The sequence below is a fragment of the Myxocyprinus asiaticus genome, chromosome 12, assembly GCF_019703515.2.
Source record: "Myxocyprinus asiaticus isolate MX2 ecotype Aquarium Trade chromosome 12, UBuf_Myxa_2, whole genome shotgun sequence".
NCBI classification, from domain to species: domain Eukaryota; kingdom Metazoa; phylum Chordata; class Actinopteri; order Cypriniformes; family Catostomidae; genus Myxocyprinus; species Myxocyprinus asiaticus.
The window spans coordinates 39,252,524-39,273,649 of record NC_059355.1 but is presented as its reverse complement, the minus strand read 5'-3'; the positions used below and the strand labels follow the sequence as shown (position 1 = coordinate 39,273,649).

At 38.8% G+C, this 21,126-nt stretch overlaps 2 protein-coding genes across 3 annotated transcripts; one reads left to right on the top strand and one right to left on the bottom strand.

The window, feature by feature from the left end:
* Positions 1-654: 654 nt before the first annotated feature.
* glyctk (glycerate kinase) lies at positions 655-11,941 on the top strand. 2 transcript variants are annotated; one of them, XM_051712299.1, is made up of 6 exons: positions 655-905; positions 1,390-1,497; positions 2,523-2,933; positions 8,566-8,717; positions 8,978-9,153; positions 10,706-11,941. In XM_051712299.1, exons 3-6 carry the CDS (start codon positions 2,569-2,571, stop codon positions 11,591-11,593), a joined length of 1,581 nt encoding a protein of 526 aa, XP_051568259.1. In that variant the 5' UTR covers positions 655-905; positions 1,390-1,497; positions 2,523-2,568; the 3' UTR covers positions 11,594-11,941. The 2 variants fall into 2 exon arrangements, with proteins under 2 accessions (XP_051568259.1, XP_051568258.1); XM_051712298.1 differs by having other exon boundaries at positions 1,290-1,497.
* A 6,564-nt stretch (positions 11,942-18,505) lies between these two features.
* LOC127449128 (T-cell leukemia translocation-altered gene protein homolog) lies at positions 18,506-20,419 on the bottom strand. Its single transcript, XM_051712323.1, has 3 exons — positions 20,035-20,419; positions 19,815-19,869; positions 18,506-19,372 (listed from the first exon to the last, which is right to left on the bottom strand). Exons 1-3 carry the CDS (start codon positions 20,243-20,245, stop codon positions 19,330-19,332), a joined length of 309 nt encoding a protein of 102 aa, XP_051568283.1. The 5' UTR covers positions 20,246-20,419; the 3' UTR covers positions 18,506-19,329.
* Positions 20,420-21,126: the final 707 nt, after the last annotated feature.

Below are 21,126 nucleotides of genomic sequence, written 5' to 3'. Positions count from 1 at the left end.
TAGGTTTGGGATACTACTTGTACTGAACACTTCTGCCACTCTTCTCCCCATGGGTGTGAGTAACAGATGGAGCTGGGAGACTCTGATAACAGGAAGGATGATGTCATCTGCAGCACAGTGCTGTCACCTCCACTGTTTTGGTGCCACAAATAACAGCAGAGATGGTAAAGTGACTCCTTTGGTGTGCAGTTTCTTTTGTGTAAGAGTGTTACAAATGTGTGTGTGCTGTCAAGGGTTTAGTAGTTGTAATGTCTGTGGCAGTTCAGTTTGACTGTTTTTGTCGCTGCTTATGTTGGCTGTTATCGAATGATGCCACCTCCAGGTGAACAAGTGTCACTGCTTCTTTAAAGCATACCAACTACTTGTCTGATTACTCTCAGTGAATTCACGTTGTTATCTCTTATCGTAATTGTAAGACTGATGAAACAAGGGAACCTTAAACTGGCCATTAGCCATTACGCTTTTAGTTTGTAAATGTTTTCAATAAGACAAGAAACTGGGCAGTAAGCACCCAGCATCAGGCGACATTTTTTGTATTCCTCCATGAGGCGCTTGGGGCAACGCAATGAACTGTGATTGGTTCATCTTGATCAGCGCTGAGAAAAATAACATGTACCACATGACAACGGATGTACGTGCCATTTCAGCGCCTTGAAAATAATTTACATCCGCATAACAATACCGAGAAACTTTAGTAGCAGTTGAGTTGTGCACACAGAGTCTAATTAGGAGAAATACTGTTTAGACTCATCATACCTGACCAATGTTTTACTCTAATTGCCATCTTACCGCACAGTTATTACCCGACCACTTTTGTCCTCCAATGGTTATATACTGTAGGTGTGTGTTAATTGACAAACAACCCGTGTGACTGTCAACAAAGTCGAGCGATGGCGATGACACAGGTAAATTACATCTGTTAACGGCTACACCAGATAACAATTTTTGGTTCCCGCAACGTTCCGTTAACGTTAGTTAGTGTATGGTTGAAAGAAAAAAGGCATTGTTCCTTGGACGTTAGGAGTTGGCTTCCAAAACACACGCTAACGTTGGGGGAACGTTCTGACTGTGTTTGCTGAGACAGGCGTTTACTGTTTTAAAGAGCCGTTTTTATGTTTTCATCGGTAATGAGTCATGACAGGTCGTGGGTTGATGTTTATGTTTATTTTGTGCGGTATGATTGTAATAGTGGTGTGTCCATAGACGTACAGTATACAACACTGGCCGGCGTTATCACTTTAACTTGTTTCTAACATCTGTTACATTACCTTCCCCCTCTGTTGTTTTAGGATTGACCCTTGGTGAATCCATAAACCTCCTTTTTAAACTGGCTAGTTAAAAACTACCCTCTGCCCTATGGTCAGCTCTAGTCAATCATTATTCACTCAGTACACAGGCTCTGGTGTAATGCAGCTGACATAGTGACTGGCTTATGGTTTGGGGAGCAGTTTTGTCAGTTCTTAAAAGAGCTTCAGGTTTTCCAGGCACAGTGTGCAGGTAAGTTTTCATAAAATTAATGAAGGCACAATGTGGCTACCTTGTAATTAGTGTTTTCAGATTTAAAATAACAATTTGAAACCTGATATGAGTTGAAGTTCTTTAAGGATTAAAATTGTTCAGTTAATATACTGACTGAAACAAATGAAATAAAATGATATATATATATATATATATATATATATGTAAAATTATTTATATATGTATGGTACCTCAAAGTTTTGTTTACATGTATCTATTGACGTGAGCAACAGATGAAATGAGTTGTAGCTTTCTCATAAGCTGTTATTGATCTCTAATGTTGAAAGTTAATGTACTTGAATATTAAAGTAATAGTTCACCAAAAAAAAAAAAAAAATTCTTTCATCATTTACTCATTCTCAGCCATCCCAGATGTCTATGACTTTCTTTCTGCAGAACACCAACATTTTTTAAAGAATATCTCTGCTCTCTGTAGGTCCACACAATGCAAGTGAATTGTGACCAAAATTTGACGCTACAAAAAGCACTTAACGGCAGCATAAAAGTAATCCATAAGACTCTAGTGGTTAAATCCTTATCTTCAGAAGCGATATGATATGGCATGGGTCAGAAACAGATCAATATTGAGGTCCTTTAGTACTATAAATCTCCTCTTCCACATTCTACTTCTAATCACCATCTACTGGTCAGGGCTGATCAAAGATGGAAAATTATAATAAAAAAGGACTTAAATATTGATCTGTTTCTCACCCACACTTATCATACCGCTTTTGAAGACGTGGATTTAACCGCTGAAGTTGCATGGATTATGTTTATGCTGCCTACTTTTATGTTTTTGGAGCTTTAAAGTTCTGATCACCATTCACTTGCATTGTATGGACCTACATAGCTGTGATAATCTTCTAAAAATCTTCATTTGTGTCCTGCAGAAGAAAGAAAGCCATACACATGTGGGATGACATGAGGGTGAGTAAATGAAAAGAGAATTTTCATTTTGCGTGAACTATTTCTTTAATCACCCTGCTTCTAATTTCTCTCCTCAGGTGTTAAGCAGCCCTCTTCCTCTGGTGTGGACAGTTTTATTGGTTTATGGCTCAGATTCTTGCTCTCACACGTTCTCTTCACCTGTGGCATCCACTGCGGGTGGGGTTTGCATCATTACGCTCTCGTAGGATGTCATCATTAGAGACGCGAGCCCGGGCTGTGTTTTCTGCGGCGGTTGAAGGTGTGCAGCCAGACAAAGTGGTCTGCAGGAGTCTGGAGCGACATGGAGACAAACTGCTTGTGGGTGGTCAGAGTTTCACTCTTAGTAATAACCTTTATTTGGTGGGCTTTGGTAAGGCTGTGCTTGGGATGGCAGCAGAAGCAGAGAGGATTGTAGGGGACCATCTGATTAAAGGGGTGGTCAGCGTGCCGCATGGTATACAGAATACACTACAACATCATGGGAAAGAGTAAGTATTTTTCACCATCTTAGAATGTGTTTTTGTTTGGTTTTGTTTTTCTTTTGCTTGGGTGAATCTCACAAAACCTTTCAAGAACATGTCATATTTGTGAAATTTCACCTTAAACTCAAAATAAGGAAATGAGAAGTGATATTTCCTTTAAAAAAAAAAAGCTATCAAGATACTCCCCCCATTCTCTGTATTTTAACACAAAAAAAGTTATATATACACTGGCGGCCAAAAGTTAGGAATAATGTACAGATTTTGCTCTTATGGAAAGAAATTTGTACTTTTATTCACCAAAGTGGCATTCAGGTGATCACAATATATAGTCAGGACATAAATAACCTGAAAAATTACTATTAAAATTTGAAGTTCTTGAACTACTTCAAAGAGTTCTCATCAAAAAATTCTCCATGTGCAGCAATGACAGCTTTGCAGATCCTTGATATTCTAGCTGTCAGTTTGTCCAGATACTCAGGTGACATTTCACCCCACGCTTCCTGTAGCACTTGCCATAGGTGTGGCTGTCTTGTCAGGCATTTCTCACTCATCTTACAGTCTATCTGATCCCACAAAAGCTCAATGGGTTTAAGATCCATAACACTCTTTTCCAATGATCTGTTGTCCAGTGTCTGTGTTTCTTTGCCCAATCTAACCTTTTCTTTTTGTTTTTCTATTTCAAAAGTGGCTTTTTCTTTGCAATTCTTCCCATAAGGCCTGCACCCCTGAGTCTTCTCTTTACTGTTGTACATGAAACTGGTGTTAAGCGGGTAGAATTCAATGAAGCTGTCAGCTGATGACATGTGAGGCGTCTATTTCTCAAACTAGAGATGCTGATGTACTTATCCTCTTGTTTAGTTGTATCTGGGCCTTCCGCATCTCTTTCTGTCCTTGTTAGAGTCAGTTGTCCTTTGTCTTTGAAGACTGCAGTGTACACTTTTGTGTGAAATCTTCAGTGTTTTGGTAATTTCAAGCATTGTATAGCCTTCATTCCTCAATGATTGACTGATGAGTTACTAGAGAAAGCTGTTTCTTTTTTGCCATTTTTGACCTAATATTGACCTTAAGACATGCCTGTCTATTGCATACTGTGGCAATTCAAACACAAAGACAATTTTAAGCTTCATTAACGAACCAAATAGCTTTCAACTGTGTTTGATATAATGGCAAGTGATTTTCTAGTACCAAATTAGCAGTTTAGCATGATTACTCAAGGATAAGGTGTTGGAGTGATGGCTGCTGTCTAGATTTAATAAAAAATTATTTTTTTCAAATAGTGATGGTGCTTCTTTTTTTTTTACATCAGTAATGTCCTGACTATACTTTGTGATCAGTTGAATGCCACTTTGGTGAATTAAAGTACCAATTTCCTTCCGAAACAGCAAAATCTGTACATTATTCCAAACTTTTGGCCGCTAGTGTATATACTGTGTGTTTGTTGTTATACACACACACAGTATATATACACTACCGGTCAAAAGTTTAGGGTCACTTACTCATTCATTATTATTATTATTTTTCACATTTAAGGATAATATTAAAGTCATCAAAACTATGGAAGAACAGAAATGGAACTATAGGAATTGTGTTGTGACTAAAAAAATTCCAAAATAAATCAAAACTATGTTATATTTTAGCATCTTCAAAGTAGCCACCCTTTGCATAGAATTTGCAGAAACATACTCTTGACATTTTCTCAACCAACTTCTTGAGGTATCACCCTGGGATGATTTTTAAACAGTATTGAAGGAGTTTCCTTCAATACTGGGCACTTATTAGCTGCTTTTCTTTATTATTCGGTCCAAATCATCCATTTCAAAAACTGTTTTTTTTTTTTTTTTTTTTTTTTTTACGTTTTGTAATTAAATAAATTAATATGTTGGCACAATTATGTTTTTGTCTACAAAACTAATTTTAAAACATTTAAGCATATGCCTTCAAATCAAAAGGTTTTTAAGATCATGAGAAGCATTTCAGTCAGGTGACCCCAAACTTTTGAATTGCAGTGTATATATAGGCAGGCAGGGTATATATAAATTTAGCTCAGGTGCATCCCATTTCTCTTGATCATCTTTGAGATGTTTCTACGCTTTGATTGGAATCCACCTATGGCAAATTCAATTGATTGGACATGATTTGGAAAGGCACACTCCTGTCTATATAAGGTCTCACAGCTGAAAATTCATATCAGAGCAAAAACAAAGCCATGAGGTCAAAGGAACTGCCTGCAGAGATCAGAGAGAGGATTGTGTCGAGGCACAGTTCTGGGGAAGGCTTCAAAAAAAAATTGCTGCATTGAAGGTTCCCAAGAGCATAGTGGCATCCATAATTCTTAAATGGAAGAAGTTTGGAACAACCAGGATTCTTCCTAGAGCTGGCCGCCCGGCCAAACTGAGCAATCCAAATGGGCCTTGGTAAGAGAGGTGACCAAGAACCCGATGGTCACTCTGGTTGAGCTCCAGAGATTATGTGTGGAGATGGGAGAAACTTGCAGAAGGACAACCATCACTGCAACACTCCACCGATCTGGTCTTTATGGCAAAGTGGCCAGACACTTGAAAGCCTGCTTGGAATTTGCAAAAAAGCACCTAAAGGACTCTCAGTCTGTGAGAAACAAGATTCTCTGGTCTGATGAAACAAAGATTGAACTGTTTGGCCTCAATTCCTAGCGTCATGTCTGGAGGAAACCAGGCACTGCTCATCACCTGCGCAATACCATCCCAACAGTGAAACGTGGTGGTAGTATCATGCTGTGGTGGTACTTTTCAGTGGCAGGGACTGGTCATGCTTGAAGGAAAGCTGAACACAGCAAAATAGAGAGATCCTTAATGAAATCCTGGTCCAGAGCACTCAGAACCTCATACTGTGCCAATGGTTCACCTTCCAATAGGACAATGTCCCTAAGCATACAGCCAAGACAACGCAAGAGTGGCTTAGGGACAACTCTGTGAATGTCCTTGAGTGGTCCAGCCCTGACTTGAACCCAATTGAACATCTCTGGAGAGACTTCAGAATGGCTGTCCACCGATGGTCCCCATCCAACCAGACAGAGCTTGAGAGGATCTGCAGAAATCCCTAAATCCAGGTGTGCAAAGCTTGTCGCATCATACCCAAAAAGACTTGAGGCTGTAATCGCTGCCAAAGGTGCTTCAACTAAGTACTGAGTTAAGAGTCTGATTACTTATGTCAATGTGATTATCAGTTTTTTCTTTTAATAAATTTGCAAACTTATCAAAAATCTGGTTTTTGCTTTGTCATCATGGGGTATGGAGTGTAGATGATGTGAAGGTTGTTTTTAATCATTTTAGCATAAGGCTGAACATAAAAAATTTGAAAAATAATGAAGGGGTCTGAATGCTTTCTGAATGCATTATATATATATATATATATACAGGTGCATCTCAATAAATTAGAATGTTGTGGAAAAGTTCATTTATTTCAGTAATTCAACTCAAATTGTGAAACTCGTGTATTAAATAAATTCAATGCACACAGACTGAAGTAGTTTAAGTCTTTGGTTCTTTTAATTGTGATGATTTTGGCTCACATTTAACAAAAACCCACCAATTCACTATCTCAACAAATTAGAATATGGTTACATGCCAATCAACTCAAAACACCTGCAAAGGTTTCCTGAGCCTTCAAAATGGTCTCTCAGTTTGGTTCACTAGGCTACACAATCATGGGGAAGACTGTTGATCTGACAGTTGTCCAGACGACAATCATTGACACCCTTCACAAGGAGGGTAAGCCACAAACATTCATTGCCAAAGAAGCTGGCTGTTCACAGAGTGCTGTATCCAAGCATGTTACCAGAAAGTTGAGTGGAAGGAAAAAGTGTGGAAGAAAAAGATGCACAACCAACCGAGAGAACCCCAGCCTTATGAGGATTGTCAAGCAAAATCGATTCAAGAATTTGGGTGAACTTCACAAGGAATGGACTGAGGCTGGGGTCAAGGCATCAAGAGCCACCACACACAGACGTGTCAAGGAATTTGGCTACAGTTGTCGTATTCCTCTTGTTAAGCCACTCCTGAACCACAGACAACGTCAGAGGCGTCTTACCTGGGCTAAGGAGAAGAAGAACTGGACTGTTGCCCAGTGGTCCAAAGTCCTCTTTTCAGATGAGAGCAAGTTTTGTATTTCATTTGGAAACCAAGGTCCTAGAGTCTGGAGGAAGGGTGGAGAAGCTCATTGCCCAAGTTGCTTGAAGTCCAGTGTTAAGTTTCCACAGTCTGTGATGATTTGGGGTGCAATGTCATCTGCTGGTGTTGGTCCATTGTGTTTTTTGAAAACCAAAGTCACTGCACCCGTTTACCAAGAAATTCTGGAGCACTTCATGCCTCCTTCTGCTGACCAGCTTTTTAAAGATGCTGATTTCATTTTCCAGCAGGATTTGGCACCTGTCCACACTGCCAAAAGCACCAAAAGTTGGTTAAATGACCATGGTGTTGGTGTGCTTGACTGGCCAGCAAACTCACCAGACCTGAACCCCATAGAGAATCTATGGGGTATTGTCAAGAGGAAAATGAGAAACAAGAGACCAAAAAATGCAGATGAGCTGAAGGCCACTGTCAAAGAAACCTGGGCTTCCATACCACCTCAGCAGTGCCACAAACTGATCACCTCCATGCCACGCCAAATTGAGGCAGTAATTAAAGCAAAAGGAGCCCATACCAAGTATTGAGTACATATACAGTAAATGAACATACTTTCCAGAAGGCCAACAATTCACTAAAAATGTTTTTTTTATTGGTCTTATGATGTATTCTAATTTTTTGAGATAGTGAATTGGTGGGTTTTTGTTAAATGTGAGCCAAAATCATCACAATTAAAAGAACCAAAGACTTAAACTACTTCAGTCTGTGTGCATTGAATTTAATACACGAGTTTCACAATTTGAGTTGAATTACTGAAATGAACTTTTCCATGACATTGTAATTTATTCTAATTTATTGAGATGCACCTGTATGTGTGTGTGTGTGTGTGTGTATATATATATATATATATATATATATATATATATATAGTTTAAATTATTTAAACTAGTATTTGTGCATCATTTTGTGCTGATTTACATAAAAAAAAAATCATTATGTTAAAGTATTTTCTTTTTCTTGCATTACACTAATGAGAATCTAATACAATCATTGAGAATGACTTCACCATTGAGAACAATGGGAATTACAAAGAAAATCCTCAAAAGTACAACATCCAGATGCATTACAGTATTGAGGGGGAAATGTGCTTAATTGTAATGAAAATTATGTTACTATGCAAACAATTCTTAATAGTCCAGAAATATGCTTCATTCTCTTTACGCAAAATAACTTATTTATATATATAAAAAAAATTACTATTGATTTTTGGGGAAATGTTTTTGTGTGATTCACCCATTTATTAGCTATAATTGAAGCAGTTATTACTGTAATTACATTGATTTGAAATTTGTTTACAACAATCAACCGAAACTTAAAAATAGGCATCATAATTAAAGATTCTAAGCACTAAAATCACTTAGACTTAAAGTTGAACTGACTTCAGTGGACTTAGCTACTATAGGTAGAACATTTTTATTTTTTATTTAGACTAGCTGTATGGAAGTTACAGAGAAACTCTTGTTTGTATGCCTATTCAGGAAGATGCTGCTTGAGAATAACAGTAGAATTACAGTGATGGAAGGAGCAAAGCACAACTTACCAGATGCAGATGCCCAGAGGTCAGCAGAGTGTATTCGAGAGCTGGCCAGTGGTCTGACTGAGAAAGACCTGCTGCTTGTGCTCATCTCTGGTACTGTGATTTGTACAGAGGTCAATTCATTAAATTCAGGTGTCACCTTTCACCATAGTGCAACAATGTAGAAAGTTGCAACCACAACCCAAGTTTGATGCCTGAATTGTAAGTGCAATAATGGCAATTGTAAAGAAATGCCCATGGGGAAAACAATCAATTGACTTTTTTTAAATACATTTCTTTTGCAACATATTTATTCATAGGGATAGAAATCTTAAACATTATATCTTACATTTTTTGCACACATTTATGCACAGGTGGTGGTTCAGCTCTGTTACCTGCTCCGGCCCCACCCATGTCCTTGCTGGAGAAACAGGATGTGACACGGCAACTTGCAGCAGCAGGGGCCACAATTCAGGAGCTTAATACAGTGCGACGAGCTCTGTCCCTGTTAAAGGGTGGAGGACTTGCCCAATGTGCCTACCCAGCCCAGGTAACACTGACATACAACAATGAACAAAAAGACCTAGAACACTTTTAAAAAGGTGTGCAGTATATAGCAGATTTTTATTTAATTTTTTATATTTAGTAATGCTGGGAAAAATTAAGCTTTCTGAAACTCAAAATAATTTGAACCAATTCAAAGCACTTTAATCAGGTAAACTGCTGGTTGCAATAATGTCTATACAATGGGAAGACTAATCAAAAGCAGCTTTAATGACACAATGCTCTATTTTTTATTTAAGGACAATCTACAGTATCTTGGAAAATGTAGATGTGAGTCTTAGAAGAATCTATCTTTGTAGACCTTCATACTGTATAAGTTGGCCTTTTTTATGATAATTATTTAGAATGTTTCAAAACAGTTTGAGGTAACTAAGCCATGTGGCTTGGCCGTTTTGATACGTGCGCCGAGACACTAGTTCAAAACAAAAGATTTGTAAAGGTTTCGAAGCTTTTTGAATAGGGATGGGAATCGTAAGGAATTTAAAGATTCTGGTTCAGATTCCTCTTAACAATTATGGTTGCTTAAATGTTCCAGTAACGATTCCAGTCATTCTTTTTTTTTTTTTAAGAATTATTTGGAAATGAGAAATGCAATTCTTAATGTATTTTATTCCCTCAGCAGTCTATTGCCAAATGATAAGATCATTTCAGGTTTCTACAGAGCAGAAATAAATCAGAAATAAATTTAATACAGTTCTTGTAAAAGGTGTGTATGCAGACTTTTTTGAGACATAAATACAAGCAAGTAATTGATCCAAAATACATTTTAAATAAAAATCTAAACAAACAAGAAATGTGATGGCATATTACATTTATTCTTTTATAAAATTCCACTTATTACAACAAAATTTGTGTATCTTTAATTACAATTGTCATATGAAGAACCAGTCAGTAACTGCACTGCTTGATTTACGTCTCAGAGGTCTTAGGAAGTAACATTACATAACAGTTCCAGAGACAGTTTAGACTGTGTTATGTAGTCTAATGTTATGGATCAGGCTTGTAAGACTTTAACAGTTCTCATTTCATTTTGAGTTGGAAATTCATAACTTGCAATTGATTACTTCGATACTGGAGTATACAGGAAGCACCTGTACATTCAAAAGAGCTGGCTTATAAGAGTCATTTGCTTGGGAATCAAAATACACTTGTAGCACTGTGTGTTTTACACTGTAGAACCAGTCGAGGGCAGCACTGCTGCAATGCGCCTCTGAAAACACTGTCAGAGTATTTTAGTTGTTCCATCCACATCGGTGGGAAATTGCTTGTAAGGGAACTGTTAACGGAAGTGAAAGTCACAAAGCTCATACGATTCTGGTATTTTTTAAAGAATGGAACTGGTTCTGAACAGGAACCGATTCTTGGTACCCAACCCTATTCGTGAAGCAGTGTTTTAAATGCCCCATCACTAATATTTTGCAGTTCTGAAATTTTTCTCTGCTATTACCTGAAAAATATTTATGAAAAGATTCAACTTAACCTAGTAATGTTGGATTTGCTTAATATTTACTCGAACTCTGACATTTATTTTCTTTAAGGTGGTCGCATTGATTCTATCAGATGTCATTGGAGATCCTCTGGATTTGATAGCCAGTGGTCCTACAGTTGGGAGTGACACATGGCCAGAGGAGGTCTGGACTATCTTGGATCATTATAAGCTTTCTGACTTACTCCCTTCCTCTGTGAAAGAGGTGCTTAGTAAAACTGGCCCCAGTAGGGGTACACAGGTGCATGAAAAGCCACAAGAGGTCAAAAACCATGTTTTAAATGTTGTGATTGGTTCAAACACCATTGCTCTTGAATGTGCAAGCCGTAAGGCCAGTGAATTAGGACTTCGACCTGTCATTCTATCTCCAGGGGTATGCGGTGATGTTTGCTCTGTTGCCCGCCTATATGGCCTGCTTTTGTGGTTTGCATGTTCCCCAGGAAAGGAACCTCCTCCAGAGCTTGCTGCACAGATCCTTCAGCTAGGGCCAGAGGTTGGGATAGAGAGCTGGGACCTGTGTCGCACCATGCAGGTGCTTGAAGAGGAGAGGAAGGAAGGTTGGGGCGCTACCTGTCTGCTGGCTGGAGGAGAGCCAACTGTGCAATTGACCGGAAAGGGCAGGGGAGGCAGAAACCAGGAGTTAGCCCTGCGGGTGGGGCTTGAGCTTAGTGGTGGAGAAGTGAAGAGTGGTGCAGTGTTCCTCAGTGGAGGAACCGATGGGCAGGATGGCCCCACTGATGCAGCTGGTGCAGTCACTGATGGGAACCTGATGGAAGAGGCCATAACTCAAGGTCTGGACATTGATGGCTTTCTAACAAATAATGATTCATTCACATTTTTCTCTAAGCTCTCTGGAGGAAGAAGATTACTTTTGCCTGGACTGACAGGCACCAATGTAATGGATGTGCATGTAATGCTGCTGCCACCACCACCCCAATGACACTGCTGGTGATTTGACTATAGATAGATGGATGGATGAATAGATTAGTATGCCGCAAGTGCACTATTCCATTAAATTGTTAGAAGAAAAGTATAATTCTAAGCAAACCCAAATTGTAAGATTTCTCATTATAGCATATATTTTCATAACAAAGTAATTTCTTGTACATAACAGCTAACAATATCTGCAGTGTCACTTTTACCACTTTAAAGTCATGAAATCAGCTTAAATTGACCGTATTTAAGGTTTTCATTCACAATCCTCGTCTTTTTGTGCACGATTCATCAGTGCATGTTATTCCAAAATAATACATTAAAAAAAGTTTGGTTTTGTAATCTTTAATCAAAATGTAATAACTTGCTCCACCTCTGAAGTAGAGATCGACCGATATTGGATTTTGCCAATATGATAACTAAGGTGGTGGAAAAGTCAGATAACGGATTAATCAGTTAATAGTTTTGAAGATCGATTTATAGAATGTAAAAAAAAAAATCTTTGTCTTTACATACTATGACGGGCATGGGCATAGATGCTACAGGAGTTCAAAATGGATACACTCCCAGATACAGTTTATTGTGCAACCAAAATCTTAATAATAAATAGACAAAAATAAAGATTTGGTGCATAATGAGGGACATTTAACTATAAACAAGCCCGAAACACTCAAGGGACTCTTATTTTGAAGTAGAGGCTCCGTTGCAAAGCTCTATATTAAAGCATTTACAAGGTTAAGCTTTTTAAAGCCTATATATTCACCAGATGAATGGATTTGTGTGTGTGTGTGTGTGTGTGTGTGTGTGTGTGGGCGCGTGTGTGCGCGCCGATCAGCCACAACATTAAAACCACCAGGTGGGCTGGTTTGAGTATTTCTGTGACTGCTGATCTCCTGGGATTTTCACACACAACAGTCTCTAGAATTTACTCCGAATGGGGCCAAAAACAAAAAACATCCAGTGTGTCGCAGTTCTGCGGACGGATATGCCTTGTTGATGAGAGAGGTCAACAGAGAATGGCCAGACTGGTTCGAACTGACAAAGTCTATAGTTACTCAGATAACCGCTCTGTACAATTGTGGTGAGAAGAATAGCATCTCAGAAAGCTATTCTTAGATGTGGGTTGGCGCTGTTTTGGCGGCACGAGGGGGACCTACACCATATTAGGCAGATGGTTTTAGTGGTGTGTGTGTGTGTACAGTTGAAGTCAGAAGTTTACATACACCTTAGCCAAATACATTTAAACTCAGTTTTCACAGTTCCTGACATTTAATCATAGAAAGCATTCCCTGTCTTAGGTCAGTTAGGATCACTACTTTATTTTAAGAATGTGAAATGTCAGAATAATAGTAGAGAGAATGATTTATTTCAGCTTTTATTTGTTTCATCACATTCCCAGTGGGTCAGAAGTTTACATACACTTTGTTAGTATTTGGTAGCATTGCCTTTAAATTGTTTAACATGGGTCAAAACTTTTGGGTAGCCTTCCACAAGCTTCTCACGATAAGTTGCTGGAATTTTGGCCCATTCCTCCAGACAGAACTGGTGTAACTGAGTCAGGTTTGTAGGCCTCCTTGTTCGCATACGCTTTTTCAGTTCTTCCCACAAATATTCTATCGGATTGAGGTCAGGGCTTTGTGATGTCCCCTCCAATACCTTGACTTAGTTTTCATTAAGCCATTTTGCCACAACTTTGGAGGTATGCTTGGGGTCATTGTCCATTTGGAAGGCCCATTTGCGACCAAGCTTTAACTTCCTGGCTGATGTCTTGATGTTGCTTCAATATGTCCACATAATTTTCCTTCATGATGCCATTTATTTTGTGAAGTGCAGCAGTCCCTCCTGCAGCAAAGCACCCCCACAAAATGATGCTGCCACCCCCATGCTTCACGGTTGGGTTAGTGTTCTGCAGCTTGCAAGCCTCACCATTTTTCCTCCAAGCATAACGATGGTTATTATGGCCAAACAGTTCAAATTTTGTTTCATTAGACCAGAGGACATTTCTCCAAAAAGTAAGATCTTTGTCCCTATGTGCACCTGCAAACTGTAGTCCGTCTTTTTTATGGCAGTTTTGGAGCAGTGGCGTCTTCCATGCTGAGCAGCCTTTCAGGTTATGTTGATATAGGACTCGTTTTACTGTGGATATAGATACTTGTCTACCTGTTTCCTCCAGCATCTTCACAAGGTTGTTCTGGGATTGATTTGCACTTTTTGCACCAAACTACATTCATCACTAGGAGACAGATTGCGTCTCATTCCTGAGCGGTATGGTGGCTGCGTGGTCCCATGGTGTTTATGCTTGCATACTATTGTTTGTACAGATGGACATGGTACCTTCAGGCATTTGGAAATTGTTCCCAAGGATGAACCAGAAGTGTGGAGGTCCACAGTTTTTTTTTGTTTTTGTTTTTTTTTCTGAGGTCTTGGCTGATTTCTTTTGATTGTCCCATGATGTCAAACAAAGAGGCACTGAGTTTGAAGGTAGGCCTTAAAATACATCCACAGGTACACCTCCAATTTAGTATGCCTCCTATCAGAAGCTAATTGCCTAAAGGCTTGACATCATTTTCTGGAATTTTCCAAGCTGCTTAAAGGCACAGATAACTTAGTGTATGTAAACTTCTGACCAACTGGAATTGTGATATAGTCAATTAAAAATGAAACAATCTCTCTAAGCAATTGTTGGAAAAATTACTCGTGTCATGCACAAAGTAGATGTCCTAAACGACTTGCCTATTATATATATATATATATATATATATATATATATATATATATATATATATATATATATATATATATATATATATATATAGGCAAGTCGTTATATATATACAGGTGCATCTCAATAAATTAGAATGTTGTGGAAAAGTTCATTTATTTCAGTAATTCAACTCAAATTGTGAAATTCGTGTATTAAATAAATTCAATGCACACAAACTGAAGTAGTTTAAGTCTTTGGTTCTTTTGTGATGATTTTGGCTCACATTTAACAAAAACCCACCAATTCACTATCTCAACAAATTAGAATATGGTGACATGCCAATCAGCTAATCAACTCAAAACACCAGCAAAGGTTTCCTGAGCCTTCAAAATGGTCTCTCAGTTTGGTTCACTAGGCTACACAATCATGGGGAAGACTGTTGATCTGACAGTTGTCCAGAAGACAATCATTGACACCCTTCACAAGGAAGGTAAGCCACAAACATTCATTGCCATAGAAGCTGGCTGTTCACAGAGTGCTGTATCCAAGCATGTTAACAGAAAGTTTAGTGGAGGGAAAAAGTGTGGAAGAAAAAGATGCACAACCAACCGAGAGAACTGCAGCCTTATGAGGATTGTCAAGCAAAATCGATTCAAGAATTTGGGTGAACTTCACAAGGAATGGACTGAGGCTGGGGTCAAGGCATCAAGAGCCACCACACACAGACGTGTCAAGGAATTTGGCTACAGTTGTCGTATTCCTCTTGTTAAGCCACTCCTGAACCACAGACAATGTCAGAGGCATCTTACCTGGGCTAAGGAGAAGAAGAACTGGACTGTTGCCCAGTGGTCCAAAGTCCTCTTTTCAGATGAGAGCAAGTTTTGTATTTCATTTGGAAACCAAGGTCCTAGAGTCTGGAGGAAGGGTGGAGAAGCTCATAGCCCAAGTTGCTTTAAGTCCAGTGTTAAGTTTCCACAGTCTGTGATGATTTGGGGTGCAATGTCATCTGCTGGTGTTGGTCCATTGTGTTTTTTGAAAACCAAAGTCACTGCACCCGTTTACCAAGAAATTTTGGAGCACTTCATGCGTCCTTCTGCTGACCAGCTTTTTAAAGATGCTGATTTCATTTTCCAGCAGGATTTGGCACCTGCCCACACTGCCAAAAGCACCAAAAGTTGGTTAAATGACCATGGTGTTGGTGTGCTTGACTGGCCAGCAAACTCACCAGACCTGAACCCCATAGAGAATCTATGGGGTATTGTGAAGAGGAAAATGAGAATCAAGAGACCAAAAAATGCAGATGAGCTGAAGGCCACTGTCAAAGAAACCTGGGCTTCCATACCACCTCAGCAGTGCCACAAACTGATCACCTCCATGCCACGCCGAATTGAGGCAGTAATTAAAGCAAAAGGAGCCCCTACCAAGTATTGAGTACATATACAGTAAATGAACATACTTTCCAGAAGGCCAACAATTCACTAAAAATGTTTTTTTATTGGTCTTATGATGTATTTTAATTTTTCAAGATAGTGAATTGGTGGGTTTTTGTTAAATGTGAGCCAAAATCATCACAATTAAAAGAACCAAAGACTTAAACTACTTCAGTCTGTGTGCATTGGATTTATTTAATACACGAGTTTCACAATTTGAGTTGAATTACTGAAATTAACTTTTCCATGACATTGTAATTTATTGAGATGCACCTGTATATTATACATACAGGGTTGGGGAGTAACGGAATACATGTAACGGGAATACGTATTTAAAATACAAAATATAAGTAACTGTATTCCACTACAGTTACGATTTAAATCATTGGTATTTAGAATTCAGTTACATTCAAAAAGTATTTTGATTACTGAAGAGATTACTTTGCATTTTATTGTCATTTGTTTAATTTAATATTAAGTCCTTTCAGATGGAAAACATTTATACATATAAATGATGCGATCCAAAGTGCATTTGAACAGCAGTGATACACTTTATGATGTGTTACATTCATACGAGCAGACAGAGAAGTACATTTGAAGTAGAAGAAATAGAAATAAACCTTGTGTAAATTTTCAGCTTTACGCCAAGCTAAAATGCTATTTCTAGCCATTTTACATGCACGTTACCAAGCACGATCATATTATCAAGAAAATTCACGTTAGATCATAATTTTTTCTTGTAAGACCTTTGATATTAGGGCAAAAATCTTATTCTTGATAATTTTGTTTTCTTGTAAAAATATCTAAAAATCCTTAAAACAGATCAATTTGATTTATCTTGTTTTAGAAACACTGCATAAGATGTTTAGGTTTTTCAGAGAATGTATTTTTAACGTGTATTTTGTCTTACTGTACTGGCAGAGAGTTTTTATCGTCAAAACAAGCGAGAAAAAAAATAAATAAAAAAAATCTACCAGTGCTGAAGTAATATTTCAAAGTATTTAGAATACATTACTGACCTTGGGTAACAAGATACATTACAAATTACAGCATGTATTCTGTAGTGGAATACATTTCAAAACTAACCCTCCCAACCCGGTGTATGTATATATACACAGTGCATCTGGAAAGTATTCACAGCGCTTCACTTTTTCCACATTTTGTTGTTACAGCCTTATTCCAAAATGGATTCAATACATTATTTTCCTCAATTCTACAAACAATACCCCATAATGACAACATGAAGAAGTTTGTTTGAAATCTTTGCAAATTACAAACCCCCCCCCCCCCACACACACACACACACACACACACACACACACACACACACACAAATATTCACAGCCTTTGCTCAATACTTTGTTGAAGCAACTTTGGCACCAATTACAGCCTCAAGTCTTTTTGAGTACGATGCTACAAGCTTGGCACACCTATTTTTGGGCAGTTTCTCCCATTCTTCTTTGCAGGACCTCTCAAGCTCCATCAGGTTGGATGGGGAGCGTCAGTGCACAGCCATTTTCAGATCTCTCCAGAGATGTTCAATCGGGTTCAAGTCTGGGCACTGGCTGGTCCACTCAAGGACATTCACAGAGTTGTCCCGGAACCACTCCTTTGTTACCTTGGCTGTGTGCTTAGGTTCATCTTCCAACAGGACAATGACCCTTCGACCCGGTCTGAGGTCCAGAGCGCTCTGGAGCAGGTTTTCATCAAGGATGTCTCTGTACATTGCTGCATTCATCTTTCCCTCGATCCTGACTAGTCTCCCAGTTCCTGCTGCTGAAAAATATCCCCACAGCATGATGCTGCCACCACCATGCTTCACTGTAGGGATGGTATTGGCCAGGTGGTGAGCGGTGCCTGGTTTCCTCCAGACATGATGCTTGCCATTCAGGCCAGAGTGTTCAATCTTTGTTTCTCATGGTCTGGGAGTCCCTTCAGGTGCCTTTTGGCAAACTCCAGGCGGGCTGTCATGTGCCTTTTACTGAGGAGTGGCTTCCGTCTGGCCACTCTACCATACAGGCCTGATTGGTGGAGTGCTGCAGAAATGGTTGTTCTTCTGGAAGGTTCTCCTCTCTCTCCACAGAGAAATGCTGGAGCTCTGTCAGTGTGACCATCGGGTTCTTGGTCACCTCCCTGACTAAGGCCCTTCTACCCCGATCGCTCAGTTTGGCCAGGCAGCCAGCTCTAGGAAGAGTCCTGCTGGTTCCAAATTTGTTCCATTTATGGATGATGGACGCCACTGTGCTCATTGGGACCTTCAATGCTACAGAAATTTTTCTGTACCCTTCCCCAGATCTGTGCCTCGATACAATCCTGTCTCGGAGGTCTACAGACAATTCCTTGGACTTCATGGCTTGGTTTGTGCTCTGACATGCGCTGTTAACTGTGGGACCTTATATAGACAGGTGTGTGCCTTTCCAAATCATGTCCAATCAACTGAATTTACCACAGGTGGACTCCAATCCAGTTGTAGAAATGTCTCAAGGATGATCAGTGGAAACAGGATGCACCTGAGCTCAATTTTGAGTGTCATGGCAAAGGCTGTAAATACTTATGTACTGTGATTTTTTTTAAAAAATTTTTATTTTTAATACATTTGCAAAGATTTCAAACAAACTTCTTTCACGTTGTCATTATGGGGTATTGTTTGTATAATTTTGAGGAAAAGAATAAATTTAATCCATTTTGGAATAAGGCTGTAACATAACAAAATGTGGAAAAAGTGAAGCACTGTGAATACTTCCCAGATGCACTGTGTGTGTGTGTCTGTATATATATATTATTTATTTTTTTCACCAGATGAGGTTTAATGAGGAATAAGGTTTATTTTTATTCACAAGATATGCAGTTGGAGACACACAAAAAAAAAACCTATCGCAACTATTGGCATAGATTTCTGCAGATAACCAATAGTTCCAAAAAGCAACTATCGACACCGATGAATTGGTAAAACCAATATATCAGTCTTCCTCTACTCTGAAGCAGCTTTCCTTTTTGGCTGACATCAAAGTTCTCTTTTATTCCATCCACATAACTAGATACAAATTGCATTTTATTGTTTTCACAGCAAAAAGACAGCAGTAACCTTGGATACCAGAAGGCATGTCAGAGGCACATTTATGTCTTCTTATCTATATACAGACTATTATCTTACATCTCAAATCAATGATATTATGTGATTTCTACAAATAGTGAACAGTTTGTGAACATTCGGGACCTTTCATTTTGTCCAGCATTGCTGTCGGTTTTTAGTAGTCAAAGGATATTATTTGTGTATCTCTCAGGTCTTATCAACTTGCAGAATTCTATCCAAATAAAAGTGTCTCCAAAACAACCTGAAAGAAGAGTAGGAACCACTAGATGTCAGATCATATGCTCTCTGTGCAGTGCACTGCATAGCACATTTCTACTGGGTATATTTGAACAAAGTTTCATGTGTTTGGGTCTTGAATCTTGCACCACAGTCCATCACAGTGTCAAAAGTACCAATGAATATACATGTAAGGGTTTTATGGCACAGGTTCTGTTTTATTTAAACATCTTGGAGGAATGCAGTCACCGTTCTCCAACTTGTGAGTTTGTGCTCTTCTTAGTCCAGCAGCAGGTTCATCACTCACGGTGGGTTTTCATGGCATCACCAGCTGCACTCTCCCTAGGGCAAGCAGAAAACATAAGAATTGACAATGGAAGAGAATGTACTTCATGCCAAATAACACATCAAGCAGTGACAGTAGTGTTCAGCTGTGTGACCTGCTATAATTTTAAAACTATTTCAAACAGACTAATTCTTGTCAAATATGTTTTTATTATCTCGTATTATTTGAGAGACTACGAAATGCCTGTACTTATACCAAATAATTTGTCACGTTGCAGGACAATCTAAAGGAATAGTTTGCTCAAACCCGTATGACATTCTTTCGTGAAACACAAAAGGAGATGTTTGGTAGAATGACAGAAAAAAAAAGATGCGATGAAAGTGAATGGTGACCGAGGCTTCCTAAAATTCAGCTCTTTTGTGTTTGTGTTCTACCCAGAAAACGGGTAATATAATATATGCACCTGTTATGGAAGAAAACGAATGGCTGGCTACCTACCATCCACTCCGATGGGATGCTGTGTCAGGGGTACCTCCATTCTGTCCTCCAGTTCCTGTAAAAAAAATATTGTATTTAATTTAGTTCTCAATTACTGCAATTCAAAAAGGCGTAAAATTATATACATTATATGGTTTCAACAATAGACTGATTCATATAAATGACGTCGTATTATGCGCAACATAATCCATTTGTATCTGTTACTTCTGCGGATACCCACCCTGTCTGTAGTACATATCGTTGACAGTGTTCCCGTACACTTTCCAGGCGAAGTGAATCGCGATGAGACTGAGGACGAGCCAGCTGAACAGTATTTTAAACACTGCGACTCTCATGTCGTTGGCCAGCCAGTCATCCACAAACTCGGACAGAAAGGACACCAAACTATCAACAATACGAGCCACGAATTCAAAATCCCACGATTCCTCCATGCTTAAGGTTGCTGTCTCACATGATAGGCGCAAATTTCAAACTAGAAACCCAAACGAGTTTTCGGGAAATATATGTAATGTAGCCCCCATTTTTGTTTTTAAGTAAACAAGCTGAGCCACTGTCTTCCTCGCATGTGAGCACACACTGTTGGTTTGAAAACGTTTGTGGTATCATCAGCGCCATCTGTCGGCTGGAGTGAAGCATTGCAAGACTGCAATAGCTATTCCCTTTATTTTGTAACACGGAAGCAGCGGGTCTTACAAAGTTCCGCTGGAATTGACCGCAGTGTAACTAGAAGGTTATAATACCAGAATTTAGTGATATGGGCTTATAAACTATCACACAATCACAGGATGTACAGCAGAATTATGTGCCAATGTCAGATAATTTTCTTATGTCAGCATTTATAGTAAAAGAGTAAGTAAATCAATCACTTGTTGCTGTGTTGTTGAATTGAAGAGCAGTAATAAAATCTGCTTCTTTCTTTACCGAGATCGTGACGATGCAGTCTTTCTTGTCTCCATGTAAACCTCCGTTCATATGTACAGTTGAAGTCAGAAGTTTACATACACTTAGGCTGCAGTCATTAAAACTAATTGTTTAACCACTCCACAGATTTAATATTAGCAAACTATAGTTTTGGCAAGTCGTTTAGGACATATTTGCGCATGACACAAGTAATTTTTCCAACAATTGCTTACAGAGAGATCATTTCACTTTTAATTGACTATATCACAATTCCAGAGGGTCTGAATTTTACATACATTAAGTTAACTGTGCCTTTAAGCAGCTTGGAAAATTCCAGAAAATGATGTAAAGCTTTTAGATAATTAGACAATTAGCTTTTGACAGGAGGTGTACTGAACTGGAGATGTACCTG